At 36.5% G+C, this 20,257-nt stretch overlaps 1 protein-coding gene across 2 annotated transcripts in view; it reads left to right on the top strand.

The window, feature by feature from the left end:
• LOC127551861 (heparan-alpha-glucosaminide N-acetyltransferase-like) overlaps nt 1-20,257 on the top strand; it is a 428,410-nt gene that overhangs the window by 364,695 nt on the left and 43,458 nt on the right. Inside the window, exons 17-19 of one of the 2 annotated variants that reach the window (XM_051981995.1) lie at nt 2,635-2,747; nt 5,795-6,014; nt 8,872-9,128. In XM_051981995.1, the coding sequence (XP_051837955.1) occupies nt 2,635-2,747; nt 5,795-5,976 (295 nt within the window). In that variant the 3' untranslated portion in view covers nt 5,977-6,014; nt 8,872-9,128. Of the gene's footprint in view, nt 1-2,634; nt 2,748-5,794; nt 6,015-8,871; nt 9,129-20,257 lie in introns of those variants that run through there. The other variant, XM_051981996.1, reaches the window with a different exon arrangement.

The following is a 20,257-nucleotide window of genomic DNA, read 5'->3' as shown; positions in this document are numbered from 1 at the left end:
CTGAATGTGACCCTTGATAGCCTGGTAGGAGAATAGAGGAGTATGTAAGTTCTCTAAGCCTGAAGCAGAGAGAGGCTCACACGTGCTGGTGAAGGCCCTTCTGGGAGAGTTCGGACATTAACTGATCATTGCATCTTAGAGAAGAGTGGAAAGCTAGGGATAGAATCAGGCAAGTAATGGGAAGCAAATGATGGGTCCTCTTAGGAGCTACAGAAAGGAAGAAGGTGTTAATGCATACTGACAAGAAACCACTAGGGCCATTTGCTCTATACAGATATTTTGGCAGCCAGAGAGAGAGAAGGGTAAGTGTTGTAATGAAATATGTTTGGGCCCTAACATGACTTTAACCTGTGATGTAGTTCTATTCTCCCTGACAGGCCCCTTCTGAAAGTTCCACAAGTCCCTTTGTTCCTGAGGCATATGGGTTAGGAAATGACATCCTTTCACTGTCCCCCACTTCCCTCCCAAGAAGAAGCGGACCCCAATTATGGAAGAGGAAGGAGAATTACCCTCTCTTGGATTTCAAACAGGGAGAGGCCCCATTCCCTTTCCCAGGAAGTACATTTAACTCCCCTTTATTCCAAGACCCAAGTCATTAAAATTGTCTAACATCTGGCCGAACAGGGGGGGATAAGAAACAGAGAAAACGTGAGGTCCTTAAATGATTGAAATTTTGAAGTTTGGCATTGTCTATGAGAGAGAGAGAGAAACTTAAAGGAGATGCTACAAGACTTTCATTATTTTCTTTGCTCACTTCTTCCCAGAAAAGTTTCAGACTCAGAGAGAAGCCAGTTCCCATAGCATTCCCATTCCCAAATTGGGCAAACTTGGGATTCTTACAGGATAAGTGCTTATTCCCCAAAGATCCATTAGCTGCAAAAGGGGGTAATAATGCTTGCCTGGTTTACCTCACAAGGATATTCTTTGTATCTATGAAAGTGCTTTCTTAATTACATAGCAGTAGGCAAGTGCTTGGGACATTATGGGTTTACTGTTCATTCCCCAGAAATTCAAATTTCTGAGACTCCCATCAGTTCCTCTAATTGAGATAAAGAGATCACGCCCTCAGTAACTATGTTCTATGGGGCAGTATGGTGTTATAATACCAACTAAGGATCAGAAGACTTTGAATCTGGTCTTGGCTCTGTTGTTAACTCACTGCATGGACTTCACATTTTTTGAGCCTCAATACCCTCCTTTATTGAATTGGGGATAATAATCTATTTTACACAGGATACCATGAAGGTCAAATGGGATAATGGTTGTAAAAGTACCTTGGGATTTGAAAAAGTCCTGTGTGTGTCCTTACACTAAACTTATACCTACATAAATGTACAATCTTTTGATGAATAAGTGTTGCCTATATTTAGCAATCTTTAATCCCCTGTTAGTAAAAGATTGGTCATTCCCCAAGATAGCAGGAAGCCAATTACATCTCAGGAAATCATGGTGCTAGACGAACATAATCATGACCATTCCCAGCTGAGAATTGTAGCAAGAACAAAACATGTGGATGCAAATCAGAGCCAAGGCAGCCTGCTGCTGAGGTCCCCATGAAATGACATATAGTCAAGCTGGAGAGGAGCCAGGTTATTGCTTAATGGCTGCAAAGCACTGCCAGCCTCATCAAAGAAAGTACATTTCCCACATCCAAGGCCAGACTCAAACCTAACAGGTAGATCTTTTCCTCTCTCTGCTATACTTTCAGGCTTGGAGACAGACCATATATTTTGAATTCTCAAATCCTTTTTCCTGACTTGCTTCAGGTATCTAGAGATCGGTGTCAGTAAGGATCCTCATACCCACCATTCATTCTTTCACTCATTCATTCATCATCTATTATATGCAAAGCAGTTTGTGAGACAAAAAATTGTCAGCATGCCTTGGGTGCTGCCTCCTAGAAGAGGCCTTTCTTGATTTCATCTAAGTCTTGAAATGATTTTGGATGGTTTTGTATGCTTTGCATTTACCAACTTGTGCAGATATTGTACTCTTTTAATAGGATGTTAATTTTTGGAGGGTAAGAGCTATTTCATTTTTGTCTTTTTTTAAAAAAAATCCCCAGTACCTAGAACACTGTCTTAAAAATAGTCGGCTATTAATTGATGCTTGTAAATTTAATTAAATTCATTTAAATCCCTTCCCTTAAGTAGTATATAACTATTAATGAGTTAAAAGAGACCCAAATAACTGTAATGAGAAGCATAGGATCAAAGAGAGTTATAAAGAGAGAGAGATCATATTCAGTGGTGGATGGAGACAGGCGGAAATATAGGGAGGGAGTGTTTTATTTTGTTTTTGTTTTTTACATAGACCTTCAGATTTCAGTAAAACAAAATGGGGAAGTAGAAAAGTAGATTTTAGGTGGACAGAAGGGTATAAGTAAAGTTTCAAGAAAAGGAAAAAATATGGGAAGCCTGCTAAGTTTTCTTAAGCAAGAGTCTAGCATTACAGTAATGGTATCATTAGAGGAAATAAGGCTAACAATATCTGGAAAAATTCAGTGTGCACCTGATTAATCCATATTTGGATCAAACCTTGAGTTATTGGGTATAGGTAATTTCACATTTAAAGTATGACCTGCTAGCCCAGATAGCATCTGGATCTGACATTTCTACTTCTAATTTCCACCAGGTCTCTATCCTTTGTCACAACTACCAGCTGCTTCTCCTTCATCTTGCTGGGCCTGTTGTATTACATCATTGATATGAATGGTTGGTGGAATGGCTGTCCTTTTATTTTTCCAGGTAATTTTCAAGGGGGAAAGTATGGGAATATGGGGATCTTCCTCTAGATCATTTGTGGAAATGGTGAGGAATTTCTCTTTGGGAAGCCTTATATATATTATCCAATGATTTTCAGTTCATACGTAAAAAATTTGCTCATCTCTAGAAAGAGAGGGACAAAATCCAAGGGAACAGGTCAAACTTCCAGCCAGTTTGATATTATCTTGGGAGATTTTGAAGGGGTTATTTATCAAATGCATGTAAGCTTGAATAGAATATTCTATCTCTAGGGGAGAATCGAAATCTGATGGGTAGCACCTCTCTATCCCTTGGAATGTCATGAAATATATAAAAACTAAAGAAAATGAAGAAAAAAATATTTCCCAGGCTTTGTGGCTATAGGACATATTACATATGAAACTGATATGATTGTATCCTTGTTGTATGCAAATAAAAGAGGGTTGAATAGTTACTCTGTATCCAGCACTGTACTATACACTACAGGAAGGAAAGAAAGGATACAGAAAAATGTTATATGATTCCTACTCACAAGATATTTATAATTTATTTTTTGAAAGCATTCCTTTTTTATTATAAAGCTTTTTATTTTCAAAACATATGCACAGATAACTTTTCAACACTGATCCTTGCATAGCCTGTTCCAAATTTTTCCCTCCTTATCCTTACCCTCTCCTATAGATGGCAAGTAATCCAATATATATTACATATGTTAAAATATATCTTAAATCCAATATATATAAACATATTCGTACAATTATCTTGTTGCACAAGAAAGATCAGATCAAAAAGGAGAAAAAATGAATAAGAAAACAAAATGCAAATGAACAATAACAAAAAAAGTGAGAATGTTATTGTTATGATCCATACTCAGTTCCCACAGTCTTTTCTCTGGGTATAGATGACTCTCTTCATCATGAGATCACTGAAACTGATCTCAATTATCTCATTGTTGGAAGGAGTCACGCCCATCAGAATTGATCATCATATAATATTGTTATTGCAGTGTACAATGAATGATCTCCTGGTTCTGATCATTTCACTTTGAATCAGTTCATGTAAGTCTCTTCAGACCTCTCTAAATCATCCTGCTAATCATTTCTTATAGAATAACAATATTTCATAACATTCATATACCATAACATGTTCAGCCATTTCCCAACTGATGGGCATCCACTCAGTTTCCAGTTTCTTGCCACTACAAAAAGGGCTGCCACAAGCATTTTTGCACATGTGGGTCCCTTTACCTCCTTTAAGATCTCTTTGGGAGATAGGCCCAGTAGATGTTTATAATTTAATGAGGAATTGTAAGGGGAGAACCAAGTCAATTCAGTAAATATTTACTAAGTGCTTATTATATGCAAGACAATATTAGACACTAGGGATACCAAGACAAAAATGGAACAGTTCTAACCTTCAAGGAGTTTGCATTCCATAGGTGAAATAATTGGAGAACAAAATAAGACAAAATCATTCTTTGTTGAAAATGTTGAAAGATATAATCTCCATGGAAGTCTTCCTCTGATGCCTCTTCAAAGTATACATATGATTGTGGATTTTCAAATACTGGAAGTTCTTGTAGATCCTAACAACCTGGGATAGTTTTGAGTGTGAGCCTAATTATGTCTGTCATCCTAGGACAAGTCTAGCTAAATTCTTAGAAGATTATCACCAGGTTAGTCAGAAGGCAATTTGCCGCAAGAAATAATGAAGAACATTTACTAAATCAGAATGATAATAATTTATTGTTATAGAGGTAACAACCATACAGATAAGATTATAAATGCATCAAAATATAGAATATCTGATCTATCATATTATCACATTGAGGGCTCGAGAAGCCAGGAAAGGCTTAGCAAATGAACTGGTAAGTTTCTTTAAGCAAGAGTCCAGCATTACAGTAGAGTCTCAGGGGAGAGTACAGGTGAGAGGAACTGGCCATGTGTCTGGCTATTTGCTTGCTCATACCTAGATGATTCTAGTCAAAAAAAAAAAAAAAAGGAAATAGGAACCCAAGGAGTCAGTAAAAGAACTCAATGTGGGAATATAAAAACAGTGCTAAATTTGTAATGAGAGAACCCATGTTCACAAAGTACCAACTATCTCATTACCTTAAAAAAAGTCATTTTCCTTCTTTTCCCCTCATTCTCACTTTTCTCATGTATAAAATAAGATGATTGGAGTAGATGATCTTCTAAAATCTCCTCCAGGTGTGATGATGGAATTATAGAATTAAAAGAGATCTCAGAGGGCATTTATTTAAATCCTTTAATTTTTCAGATGAGGAAACTAAATTCCAGAATATGTGTGTGTTTATGTGTTTACTCTTGAGTTTTATTGAATTGGATTGGATTATGTTAAGAATTCACAGTCCTTGTGAATTAGACATAGGACTTTATGCTGCCTATTCCTTCTAGAGATTCATAAGGAAGACTATTTCCAAATAGATTTTTACTGAAACAAATTAGGAACCCCTCCCCCCACACACACACACTTTTAAATGCCTAGCTTTTCCTGATATGAATAAGAAAATTAGAATAGGGATAATGGCAAAAGATAATCACATGTATTGTAGAAACCACCAAAATAAAGACTCTCAGAGGACAGACTTGAAAATCATCTAATAACTAACTTTTTGATTCCTGCTTTGGTACCTGCTGTGACTGAGCAGGCCCATTAGTGTTATTAGGGTTTTGTTTGTTTGTTTTGCTTCCCATCAAAATGAATATTTTGGATGTTTTTATGTCTCATACTATTATAGCAGCCCTTCATATAGTCAAAGAATTATTTTGACTCTAAGTTTTAAAAGTTAAAAAAATAACCAATACTTAACTCCATCTATTTTTTTTTCACACCTTAGAAGTTTGATAGAGGCCAAATTCTATTTAGATTACAGAAGTCTCTTCCTCTTGTGGCCTTTCTTCCTTGGCCTGCAGATGGGCAGAAACAAGTGATGCTGAAGTTGTTGTCACTTTGAGGCTCTGAGCCTTTGAAAAGGGAGGAACTAGATGGTAAATTAAAGCTCTAGTCTCTCTACCTTCTTGTTACAGGAATGAATTCCATCTTGGTTTACGTTGGACACTCTCTCCTGGGTGGCTATTTTCCTTTCAGCTGGGAGATGAAGTCACCTACTTCTCATGCTGAGCCCCTTGCCCAGGACTTGTTAGGCACAGCAATCTGGGTCTTCATTGCCTTCCTGCTATTTAGAAAGAATGTCTTCCTTAAGATTTGATACCTGGAAGCAAGCCCTGAAGATACAGGTTTCTGAAGGTGAGTTTCATTTGACTGGGGAAAAGCGGGTTTTGAGGCCATGGGGAAGGTGATTTTGGAAAGGACAAATAGGAATTTGGTTGAACCTTTGGCTTACATGCCCAAGTATTTTAAATTCAAGTGACAGAAGAGCTGTCATTTCTATATGCCTCATTCCAGGAAAAAGTGTCTTGTGGGCATGAAGCCAGTCTGATCTCTGCTCCTACTTTTGAAATGAATAGAGGGCTTCAGATTACAGAGGAATCAGCTCTAGCAATTCTGAACCTATAAGAACAGCACACTGGAACCTAGAACCACATTGCCTTCTTATATGTTTCCTCCTTCCTCTGTACTTTATTTCTTTTAGTAATTTAGTGATCCATCCCAAAGAGCCTCTAACAACATGCTCCTTAAAGCAAAACTGAGACATCCAGACAACTGCCTCCAAAGGCATCCTAGACCCAAATCAGGCATTGGGTAAATTATTTCTGATTTTAGAAACAAAATCAAAAGCTTTAGTTAAGGATTATACGGAAAGAATAAGAGATCTAGAACTGACACAGACCTCATGTAGTCTAATATCCTCTTTTTTGTTTGTGGAAACTGATGCTCAAATAGGTTAAGGTATTTCCAGAAATTTATGGAAGTGGTCAGATTTCAAGCCTAGGTCCTCTGATCCCAAATCTAGTACTCTTCCCACAGGTTCCTACATCTGAGCCTTTCTTTTCCTTAGTATCCCAGCCAAAGTAAATTCCTAGGTACTTCTCCCTTATTTACCTTTTTCATGGAGATACCAAATCTAATGCCCTCCTAGAAACCAGTACTAGTGCTGATGATACATAGGACCCAATCAAGGATCCTCCTATGATTCTTTTCACCATGTTCAAACAGTTAACATTAATTGAACTTCTCATTCAGTGACAGATCTGGGACCCCATACCTATTTAGAACTCTTTGACTTAATATCAAAAAATTTTAATTAGGGAGGCATCATGGAATGGTAGAAAGATCCTAGACCAAATATTTACCTCTAGATCAGCTGTGTGTGACCTTGAGCAAACTATACACAAAGAAACCAAGAGTTGATTCCCACTACAACATGCCTAACAAGTGGTCATTCAGATTTCCCCTGAAGACCTCTATAGGTGGCAAAGGTGGGATGGACCCATTTACTTACCAAGTCAACTCATTCCATCACTGGATAGTTCTGATTGTTAGGAAGCTTTTAAAAAAATATCAAAATGAGACGTGCTTCTCTGCTACTCTCCTCTGCTCCTCTATGTATCCTCAGCTATTGCTCCAGGTCTTTGCTTTTGTGCCAAGCAGACCAAGGCTCATCCTCTTTCACAATACCACTTAAATGCATGAACTCTAGCCGAGACCTTGTTCTCCATCTTTAATCTTTTCTTCGCCAGACTAAACATAACCAGATCCTCCAACGGCTTCTTGTTAAGTCATTTAACCTTTCTCATTTTTATTATTGTTTGCTATAATTTTTATAAAAAATTGGCTATGTGGTTTCTAAAGATCCTTCTAGCTCTGACATTCTATAAGCCTGATTTGGTCTGGATCAGCCCCAAAAGAGAATATCAGCAAAAGGCACAGAGAATATGGAAGCTGAAGGGTCAGTATAGTCCAAACTTCCATTTTCTAAAGAATGGCAGGATGCTACATATAAAGACTCTGAGGTACCGGCCTGAGTTCATCCCTAATTCCCTGTTCAATGTCTTCTACATCAGCCAGTTGTCACTTCTGATGTTTGAATAGCTTTTATTGCTTAGTTCTTGCAGTTTTCCTATGGGTCTTGAGTGGATGAAGTGCCATCTCAGGTCTGAAATCCACTTGAGTTAATCATTCATGGGAAGTAAGATAGAGCCATTATTAAAATTCCAATAGCATTTTCACTTCCTGCAGAAATGTGGATTTCTTTTTATTATTATTATGACTAATTGTGTCAGCAGTCTCTACATGAACTCAGTGCCAATTAATATGAGCATTCCTCTAGTGAAATACTAGAGACTGTGTACCCAAAATGGAGAGGTGGGGGAGGGAGAGAAAGTGTTAGATATTTATTTATACAGGCATATACATATATTTCACTAATCTGTCTCCAAGTTGAAATATTGGCTCTTGGGGTCATTCATGTGAGTAAAAGTGATTAATTTCATTATGTCAGAGTCAGAGATGCCTTGAGTTTATATAAATTATATAAGACTTAAGAAAAATATGAACTATAGTCCTTGAAGTTGATGATTCTGCTGCCTATTGAGTCAGATAAAGCCCTCCTTTTCTCAGATCCACCAGCACTGTGATATTAGAATTTTCACTGAGGCTGCAAGGATCTTAGACCATTCCTCAAAGAGTGCCCAATAACTTCATTTTTGTAAAACTAGAAATTAGTTTATCAAATGCTCTTAAACTAGTAGCAATTCAAACAATCAGTTTTACAAGAACACACACACACACACACACACATACACAAAGCTCAGTAATAGTTTCTGTTGCTCTGGAATAGAAGTAGATCAGTTTATCCTGGGGAAAATGTATACTCAGTAAGCATCCTTGGAAATAAATAATGAGAAGATATTCCAAAAATTCTATTAGTTAGATCTCAGACTAATGAAGAATGGGGGAAAAGTACAGGACATCTCTAATTTGACTGCTATCTCTCCTACTTTGCAATACCCATTTCCTTTTTCTAAAAGGGATCAACAGATTATAGATTACATAAAAAGGCAAGATGAGGAGGAGAAAAGGATCTCTAAGACTCTTTCTATGACTGAATTGCTTAGTACAAATCTTCAGAGGGAATGGATCTTTCTTCTTTGGACATACTCCACTCTCCACTCAGAGAGTATTATTTCTGTTTATGAAAAAGGAAACCAAGTCCTCAAAAGAAAGTGCCCTGCCACTGCAAACCTGATGTTACCCAGGCTTCAACACAGGATGGGCAAGAAGGGAGACTCCATAAGCTTTGGACAAACATCCTGCTTTCTCAGCAGGTTAATCGGATTTTTTAATAAAAGATCATGGAAATGTCAGCAAGTCTGAGCAAACAGAGCTGATCTGGAGCTGCAAATTCCATCTGAGAAAGAGCAACCTGATTTTTAAAAAATAAAAAAGACAAACCAAAAATATCTGTTTCCCTGATTTTTTTTTCTGTACTACCCTCCAATAGAGGCCTCTGCCCCACATGAGGACTTTTAGAGAATCATATAATAAAGTAAAAAAGTTCCAGTGATATTAGCATATTAAGGGAAAAGGTACTTCCAAAGACCAAGAATTGATAAACATTAGTGATAAGGCAACCATCACAAAAAAATGAAGGGCCATCTTGCTCAGGGTAGAATAACTGGAGTCTGAGTTAGAAGGAGCACAAACACAAATTTTTAAGTTAAAATGAGTTGGGCTTATAGCAATGGATGAGCATTATAGTATGGCTCATCATGATCCAAGGGCTGTGCTACAGAGGAAGACTACAGAGATTGAGGATTAGAAAGTTCATATTAGTTTTAGATTTAGAACTAGAAGGAACAGGTTTGAATAAACCATGATATGACATTGGACCCTTCATAGATTCATGGAACTAGAACTGAAAGATATCTCAAAGTCCAAGCCCTGTATTTTTCTAATGAGAAAAACTCCAGAGGGATTAAGTGACCACTCAGAATCATACAGGTGGCAATATTAGATTTGAATCCTGATGCTCTGATTCCAGTATGTGAGTACACATATGGTTGTTGTTATCTGTTCTTCACTCTCGAAGACGACCAAGACATCAGGATATGATGCCATGGTGATGTGGGAAAGATTCCTTTCTTTAAGATTCCTACCCCTTTCTAGTTAATGTAATTACCCTTTAATTTACAAATCCTGGTCCTTTTGTATTCTAATAGAAGATGGGGACCTGTCCCTGCCCCCATCGGGATCTGAGCCAACTTTGGGGCTATACCCAAAAGCCCCTCTAGCTAAGTCTCCCATTATAAATGGAACACACCCTCTTTGCAGAGATTCCAAACATGCTAACCATGTGAAGACCCTCTGTCCACTGGATCCTCTGTCCGGTACCCTCCTTGTCTCTACCTTCACCTATCTCCTTACTTCGAAACCCAATAATAAACCTCTTTTATCAATCTAGCTTAAATAGGTCTCCTTTCTGACACTTTGTAGTTATATCACCCTGGGCAAGTCCCTTAACCTCTTAGCATTCTTAACAATTCTCTAAAACTATAAATTATAGAGAGGTATTGACCTATTTTGGAAGAAGGAATTCTTCATAAGGGAGATTAATAAAGCAAATAAAAGGATAAGTCCAGTACCTATCTCAATTTGTGGAGTGGCTATATCCACTTGTCTTTTCAGGTGGGGAATCCCTCATGATCTTCCTGCCATCATTCATCTTCCTGGAGTGGAGAAGGGAAGAGGAAACATGAAGTGTGCCCATAAATCTATTAGCTAGAGTACCTTCCTTAGCTAGTTTCCTTCCTTGACTCAATTACCCTTTTATACCATAGACTTCTAGTCAGGGCCTCTGGGCTGCTGGAATGGAAAAGCAAAAATTACAGCTTTAACACCCTTAATCCCAAATGAATACATCCTGCCTTTCTCTTATTCGGAAGCGGCTTTTAGGCAAAGGGTAAGGCAAAGAAAGGATTTTCTGCTAAGGGTAACTCAATTCATTAATTTATTTAAATTTTATTTATTATTATTAAGCTCATTTTAATATTAAATTTATTATTAATAATGTTTTATGGCAACAGGACCGGTTGTCTTGCCAGGAGAGGGAGCAAGTGAGCCAGGTGAAAACAATCCATGGCAGAGTAAAGTGGCCCTGAGAGGAGCTAGCATTTCCTAGGCAGCTTTCTCTACACATGTATTTGTGTTTCTAGAAAAGGCTTGGGATCCAGGTTCTGTTGCAAGCTGCCCGAGGTCTTATATACAAAGAACATTTAAGGGCTAAATGATATTGACTTTGATGAACAAGGTTAAAAACAACCATATCCTTGACAGAATCTTCTGAGTGATTTTCACTCTCCTGGGAATTCATATATCAGAGGTTGAAGGAACCTGTCAGATAATTTTCTCAACATGTCTCACAATAAAGCTGAATATTCTTTGGTCTTTCTAAGCAAAAGACTGAATTGGAAATGCTGCAATCCAAGGAGTAGTTCAAAAGTTGGTCCAAATACATAATAGAGGCAAAGTGGACAGATCCTGGATATAAATATAATCAACAAATTTATGACCAAGAAGATTTCCTAAATGTTAAAAAAAATTAGGTACATGCCATTTAAGGCTTAAAATAATTTAGCCCAGTGTCCTCTTATTGAATCTTTGATGGCAGGACATAGGAAAGAAAGGTCTTGTTTCTGTCTTTATTAACAAACAAACAAATACCTAGCCAACTCTTGGTTAAAGGTTTTTCCAGAATATGCTATATATCTCCTGGCTCCATCAACTATAAAGCAGAAGAGACAGTCAGAAGCTTGCAATCCAATCCCAGGTTCACCTAGGAAAGCAGCATATATTGTCACTGCTATGGGCTTAAGGTTGTGGTTGGTGCTGAGAAAGTGAGATTCTCTCTCCTATGGATTTCTGAGAGAGAGAGAGAGAGAGAGAGAGAGAGAGAGAGAGAGAGAGAGAGAGACAGAGAGAGAGAGAGAGAGTGTTTGAAGAATTCCCAAATATTTGACAGGAGGTAGAATCATTCCTTGAAATCTATTGAGTGAGCTATTCCTCCTCTCTGGCAAAGGGACATTATTTCTATTTCCCTTGCCCCTAAACCCTTGTCCCATTGTAGGGACCAATACAACCAAAAAAAAAAAAAAAGATTGTTGTCTAACTTTCATAAGGAAAGTGGCCCAAGGCCTATCTCTATTCATACTCAATGGGACACCTAACCTCCAAACCCTAGGCTAGGAGCTTCTTATTATTCCAATTATATATTGAATAGCTAGACAGCCTGGAGAAGAGAAAAGATATATCAAGAGAACTGCATTCTAGACTTTTCATCACCATTATATTACCTTGTGACCATGCATAAGACCTTCACCCTTTAAGGCTTCAAGTTTCTCATCTGAAAATAAGGGAATTGGACACAATGATCCCTAAGGGTCTCTTCTAGATTTTATGCTTCTGTGAAATATGAGATCTAAACATGTCACTCCAGGAGAGGGAAGCCAGTAAATCACATACACACTGAGGGGCAAATGCCCAAGAACGGAGTTTTCCCTCAAAGCAATGTTGGATGGTCAATAGGGTGATTAGTAGGGAGGAGTTGTCACTGAGTATGAGAAGGGTAGGCTAGAGGTTCAGAATACAAACTTAGCCAACTTTTCTATTTTGCCAAGAACCAGATATGATGGACACCCTGAGTTCACACAAGGGAAACACTGATATGTGGTTCATTTCATTACTGATAGCTCCTCCACAAGGTAGTTTATTCTTTCTCTGGGTGAAGGAATGACAAAGAACTGGACCTTTTAACACTGAAAGTGTCATTTTTCTCCTGCTTTACAAATCCACTGTAGTAATATAATGGGGGTGGGAAGATAGTTAGAGGCTGCATCTGGTACTCACTGCTGTATGCCATTAATCAATATTTTTAATTACTTACATGATTGATTAATAAAAAACCCTACTGACTAATTGATTTCAAATCTAGCAAAAGACTCCATTTTTTAATGGGAGGGTTGTTTTTTTTTTTATTTCATTCAAAAGGCATGTTTTATTTCTTTTGATCATTTTGGTGGGAAATGCAAATAGAGGATAGGGAAAGAAGATAGCCACAATTCAACCAAATGGAGCATTTCAGATTTTAAAAAAATCTCTTAATTAATTAACCAACTATCCAACTAACTGGTGATCTACTGACCTTTATCAACACAAGCCGAACAGAAAACTCAGCTTTGTTGGAAAACAAGCCTTCAAGAGACAATTGTCCTAATTGATAACTGGCTTCTCCTTCAGGGTGTCTTTAGTTACTGTTCATGCTTATCAATCATAGTCCTGCTTAGGCCCATAGAAATGACCTCAGCACTCATATCCTTCCCCTAAACATGTTTAAATAAAAAAAAGAACTAGAATCATTGACATCACACTCTGGGTCAGGGGTAAGGAAACTATTTGACTAGTAATTAATATGGAATTTTCCTGACTCTCCAAAATCTCAGTTACCTTTCTAGGAAAGGAAAAATTCCACTTTAATAGCCCCACCTACCTTTATAGTGTGATCTTCTAAATACTCCAACTGTTCACAGATAAGATACTGCTTATGTCAAGCATTAGAACATTGCAGAGCCTCCTGAGTAAGATCAGGAATGACTCAAAATATTTTAGTCTAATCATCTATATAAGAAAATAATCATCTGAGGGGAAAATGCCCAGGAACTGAGTTTTTCCTCAAAGCAATGTTGGATGGTCAATGAGGTTCTTGATAGAGAGGAGAAAAACAAGAGGTATGAAAAATCTTTATTGTCCAAGGGAAGTTATCAAGCTCCTCTGTAAGTATATGCACATCTATGAATATATGGACATTTCAGTCAACATTTATTAATCACCTACTGTGTGCCAGACACTCTGCTAAGTATTGAAGATTATAAATATGGAAAAAAGAAAGGGAGTACCTCCCTTCAAGGTGTTTACAATCTTATGGAGGAAAGCAAAACACAAAAGGAAGCTGAAAAGCAGTGGAGATTGGGGAGTAGGGGCAAGATGGAGAGAAAAATGTACTAGATGAAAGTACCATGGTCAAAGAAGTCTCAAAATAGAGAAAACAGGTAAGAAGGAAGTGTTTGAGCTAAGTTCTCTTAAATGGAAGTTTGGAACTTATGGCTCCATCCTTCAATTAGAGTAGTAGAATGTCACAATTGTGTAATACCAAGGCTGAAGAGATATTACATCCACATATACATCCACATATATACTTCTATATAGTTCTACATATACCTCTATAAATGTAGCATGTGTACATTCTTGTATCTTTGACAGAAACTGAAAATGGATGATGAGCTAAGCTCATTATTAAACAGAACAATGAGTTAGTACTATAATCAAATAGGAGGAAAAGAATAAGCTGGGCTGCTGAAACAACAAAGTTCCTTTAAACAACTCCAAAATTCTCCAGGAGGCAAAGTCCCATCTTTTTAATACTAGAAACCTATACATATCATTATATGGTAATGAATAATAAAACACTGGTCTCTATTTTTTTTTTTAATTAAGCATCTGCCAGAGGAGAATGAAATACACAGTGGATGTGAGATGTAACAAAAAATAATTAGTAATGAAAAAGAATCAGATTGAGAGGACAGAGCCAAGATGGCAGAGAATCTGTGAAGAAGTGTAATCCGATTCTTCCAATACACCTTATCCATAAAGTTCTAGAAAATACACCAGATCAAATCTTTATTGGAAAATCCAAGGGAAAAAATCACAGTGAAAAATTTTTTCATCCCAGCTTGGCTTAGACACTCAGAGATTTTTGGATGCTGGGGGTGGAGGTGGAGATCCAGCCAAGAAAATGTATTCAGAGCATCCCAGTACTCAAGAGTAGTAAGAGAATGAGACTATGTACTAAGTTTGGATCAGAGCTACCATGACCTTATTCAGGACACAGGAAAAAAAAAACGTGCCAACTGATGACCTTTTTGATATGATTCCAGTTCAAGATCACAGATCCAAGGCAGACTGAGGAGGAGTTGGGATATGGTGGGGAGATTTGAAGTGAACAAGAAAAAAAGTTAAGAAGCAAGCAATAGGTAAATTGTGGTTCTGACCCCAAGAATGAAATGAGATCTCATTTCTTGTCTCCAATCCAGGCTGCAGCCTACACTGGAGTAATCAGTGTAGGAATTCCCTACCATGAGAAGGGTCTTCAGTTCTGTTATTCCCAATCTAAAAGCTTTTTAGCTGATGGGTTGTGTCTGAGTCCAGCAGCAGTTTACTGGAACTTTCAACTAGAGCTAAGTCCAGAGGAATATTATTCAGAACCAAACTTGGATCTGGAACTTGCTAAGTTCAGACAAGGAGGGTAGCAATCAGACTTTGCTCCAGATCACACCATTTTGGGAACACTGAAAATATTCAGTTCACCAATCTGAGCTGGCCCCCCAAATCCTGGAATAATATAACAATCAGTACTTCAATAAAGCAGCAGAAGGAATCAAGGAATCAGACCACACATTTCCCCTATAAATACACCGAGCTTACCCTTAACATGAGAACCAAACAGTAGGCTAGAAGAATAAACAAATTTTTAAAACCCAACATAAAGAACTACTGTGGTGTAGGGATGCCAAAGACATAAATCTACAAGAAGTGAATTACTCCAAAATATCTACAGACAATACTTCAAAGAAAAACAGCTTTAAAAACAAAGAAAAAACACAGCTTGGATACAAGTCTAACTGGAATTGCTGGAAGAGATGAAGTATGAATTTTAAAAAGAAATTTAGAAATGATTTATAAAAACCAAATGAAAATTTGTAAGAGAAAAAAAATAAGTAAAGAAACAAAAGAAATGGATTCAGAACTGGAAGGGTTCTTAGAAATCATCTAGTAGAACCTCCTCATTTTATATAAAGAGAAATTTAGTGACATAATTCAGCATTTTAGCACAGGCTCTCTAAGGGAGAGTTAATGGTTCCCCCCCACACTAGTTAGATCCTTATAAAAGCATCCCTAACCCCATCCACAATTCATATTTAAGAATATCAGCTGAGTGACTTCCTTTTTTGTCAACCTTAGTTGTTGAATTATTATCTTCTGTCTAGTGAAGGAAATAATGTCAATAAACAGGGAACCCTTTGGGAGATGGTTTGGTCCAAGTTGTGATCTAAGAGGAGAGTCAACAAGAATTCACCTTGGTGGCCAACTTTATGCCAAGGATCTTGGCATAAACCAAGAAAAGCATTCACAACAGTCACCATAGTTGGGAAAGTAAGCCCAGAGTCACTATTAGGAAGGACAGAAATTGTTAATGTGATGATTTGTCTCAGACATATTGGTCAAGATAAGTTTCTTTTATGGCAGTGATTGCTATTTCATTCTCCCTCCTGATTCTTGCTGTATCTTCATCACTATGACTCCAGACATTAACAAAAGCAAATAGCCCAGACTCCTGGTAGACTAGGATGTTTCATGACAGTCCCCATGCCTAAATTCAGTTCTCATCCCGTGTTAGCTAAACAAAGGTTCTCAGGATCCCTGGTGAATCTGGCTTGCAACTTGTGATTTCAATAAATCCCCTGTGCTTACCCCTTAAATTCTTTCTCATTACCATGGGTGTATCCTTGAGTAAAGAATTTTTCCCCTGTGGAGCACAATCCCCATTCTGAAATCATACAAGTTTCTCTCCTGCTTATAGTCTTCCTACACTCAATATGCTCAAGAGGGAAAATTCCTGAAGACTCAGCCATGGTGATAGATGAGAAGCAAGACCAAAGTAAACTGAAGACTGAGGACCGAAATACAGTCTGTAAATTTTCAGATAAATAAATCAAAGCTATGTATATTTATATTTCTTAAAATATAATATATGGTTTATATAGTGGATATAAAATATATATTTTAAAAATATAAAAATATAAATTGCTCTAAATCACTAATGATCAGAGAAGTGCAAATTAAACAATCTTTGAGGTACCATATCATATGTATCAGATTGGATAAATAAATAATAATAATATATAATAAATTATATAATATAAAACATATAATTAAATAAAAAATAAAAATGATAATTATTGGACAGAATGTGAGAAAACTGGGAAACTAATGCATTATTGTTAGAGTTGTGAACTGACCCAATCATTCTGCAGAACAATTTGGATTTATGCCCAAAAGGCTATAAACTGTGCATATCACTTGATATAGCAATATACCACTGCTAGGCCTATATCCTAAAGATATTTTTTTAAAGGAAATTAACCTACTTGTACAAAAATATTTATAGCAACTCTTTTGTAGTGACTAAGAATTGGAAATTGAAGAGATGCCCATCAATTGAGGAATGACTGAATAAATTATGCTATGTGTTTGTGATGGAATAATATTGGTGATAAGAAATGATGAGGAGGGTGATTTTATTTTATTATTTTTATTGAAGTTTTTTATTTTCAAAATGTATGCATGTATAATTTTTTGCCATTTACCCTTGCAAAACCTTGTGCTCCAATTTCCTTCCCCTCCTTCCCTCATCCCCTCTCCTAGATGGCAAGTAACACTATATATGTTAAACATGGTAAAAATATATGTAAATTCAATATAGGCATACATATTTATACAATTATCTTGGTACACAAGAAAAATCAGATCAAAAAGAAAAAAATGAGAAAGAAAATAAAATTCAAGCAAAAAACAATAAAAAATTGAAAATGTTATGTTGTGATCCACACTCAGTTTCCACAGACCTCTCTGTGGGTGTAGATGGCTCTCATCATCATAAGATCATTGGGACTGGCCTGAATCTTCTCATTGTTGAGAAGAGTCATGTCCATCAGAATTGATCAATGAATTATCTTGCTGTTGCCATGTACAATGAGCTCCTGATTCTGCTCATTTCACTTAGCATCAGTTCCTATAAGTCTCCCAGGCCTCTCTGAAATCATCCTGTTGGTCATTTCTTATAGAACAATAATATTCCATAACATTTATATACCATAACTTATTCAGCCATTTTCCAACTGATGGGCATACACTCAGCTTCCAGTTTCTTGCCACTACAAAAAGAGCTTGCCTCAAACATTTTTGCATATGAGGGTACCTTTCCAAGGAGAGTGATTTTAGAAAAACTTGGAAAAACTTACATGAACTAATGCAAATAAAGTCAACAGAACCCAAATATTGTACACAGTAACAGCAATATGGAATGATAAAGAACTGTGAATCAATACATCAATACAATAATCCAAGGCAATCCCAAAGGACTCATGATGAAACATACTACATGTCTCCAGAGGAAGAACTGATACTGATACAGACTGAAATATACTATTTTTCTCTTTGTTTTTTCCTCCTTCTCCTTTTTTCTCTCCCTCCCTCCCTCTATTCCTTCCTCCTTCTTTCTTTTTTTTTTTTCACTTGAGTCTTCATGGGAATGTTTTAGATGACTGCACATGTCTAACGTATTCCAGATTGCTTACCATCTCAAGGAAGGGAGGGAAGAAAGGATCAAATTTAGAACTCAAAACTTTTTTTGATATTAGAAATTGTTTTAACATGCAATTGGAAAAAAATAAAATATTATTTTAAAAATATATTACCTAGCTAGGGGACAAAGAACAAGCACCCAGTCTAGTTTAGACACAATGATGCTAATTTGATTACCCAATTATTAACTAGCTCTCTGAAGCAGGGATTTCCTCCAGAGTAGTATCATACCAGGTCTAAAAAATGAGACTTCAAAAGATGAATGTAGAAAACTATCTTTACATGTGTTTGAAAAAATAAAATACTATTGAAAATTTTAAAAAATGAAGAAGAGACTTCCATATTTGCCTGAGCTTTCTATAACCTAACTGAGGTACTCATTTGTACTAATATTGTTCAGTGCACTAAGAACTCTTAAACACTAAAGAAAGTGGAAATGTGAAACTTCTGTGAGTGAATTTGGGTCCTATATTCATCTGGTCATATGGAAAAGCAAATTTATTAAAAGAGCTAGAATCAGATGGAGAGTGGGGATAGAATAAATGTTCATGAACATGTCTCTTACTATTCTTGGTTTTTGATTTGGATATTTATCTAAGAACCAGGACTTAAAAACAAAAAGAAATAGAACCAGATTTTTGGGATATTGTAAACTCTGTTCAAACTTGTACATTGAGAAAGACAGTAGCAAATGCATCCATTCTATAAATCTTTACCTAGAACTTACTACATGTTTACCCTGGGGCCCATGTATAGTCACAGCTTTTATGGAGCTTACATTTGAGTTGGAAGATGTGCAATATACACATGCAAAACACAGAACCCCAAGGTGGCCAATGATAGAAAACTTAAGTTTGAAAAATGGATATGGCATCTCCCTTAATGGTCATAGAAGCGTGGAAACAAAGTAGATGCTCACTAATAGGGGGTAATGGCTGAACAAACTATGGCATATGGATGGAATATTAGTACACATTAAGAAATGATGGAGAAGGAGTTGTAATATACTAGATAGAAAGCAGTCTTGGAGTCAAGAAGACAAAAAGATCAGGTATGACTTCTATCATATTGACTGTGTGACCCTGTGTAAATCACTGAATCTCTCAAGGCCCAATAGGCAATTCCCTAATCTTCATCACATCAGAGTAGGTACTGATATGCTTTGGGAAAGAGAGTTTCTTAAGAAATCAAAGTTTCATTCTGAGAAATTATAAATATGATGAATTCAGAGAACTATACAAACATGTACAAATGCATGCATAAGGAGGAGAGTAGAACCAAGAAAACAATATGCATAATGACTACAATAATGCAAATGAAAACAACATTAAAAGGCCAACAAACCTGGGTTAATTAAAATGCTTAATCTTGGTCCCAGAAAAAAGAGGGAAAAGTATACCTTCCTCTCTTAGAGAAATAGGAAACAATGCTTAAATTCTGTTGAACATATTGTCAAACACAATTGCTTTGTAGTTCTTTTTTGCTTAAATTCTTCTGTGACAAGGGAAAATACAACAGGAGAGCATGTTGGGAAATGATTCCAAAATTTTAAAAAACAAATGGCATTTTTATTATTTTTAAACTTAGATGATTTTTAAAATTAAAAATATTAATGGGAAAAGGTGAAATAACAAGTCAATCTAAATCAGAGGGTCTATAAACCTGTTTTCTTCTAATTAATATGTTGATAATGTAGTTCAATATAAGTAGTTTCATTGTGCATTGTGTGCAATCTTGTACATTTAAAAATTATTCTGTGAAAGTAAAATAGGCTCCACCAGGATGCCAAAGGTCACTATGATATAAAAAACTCAAGAGCTCCTGAGTTAGGCTAAGTGCCTAATGCACTGTAAAGACATGTTATGTAGTACAGTAGAAGGATAGAACACTGTGGAGACTGGAGAAGTTACAAGAGGTTTATGAAAGAAGTAGAGCTTAAAGTAGGCTTGAAACAAATAATTATGGATGAAACAAATAAACATGGATAGAAAAGAGGAAGGAGGGAAGAATGACGCCAAGTAAAATTATGAAGGAAGGCATCAACATGGTATGTATATGACGATGTAAAGATATATTCCCTTCTATTCTCAATTTTCTTCAAATTTTCTAATATT

Source organism: Antechinus flavipes, chromosome 2 (assembly GCF_016432865.1).
Source record: "Antechinus flavipes isolate AdamAnt ecotype Samford, QLD, Australia chromosome 2, AdamAnt_v2, whole genome shotgun sequence".
NCBI lineage: Eukaryota > Metazoa > Chordata > Mammalia > Dasyuromorphia > Dasyuridae > Antechinus > Antechinus flavipes.
This window is presented reverse-complemented; position numbering and strand designations above follow the sequence as displayed.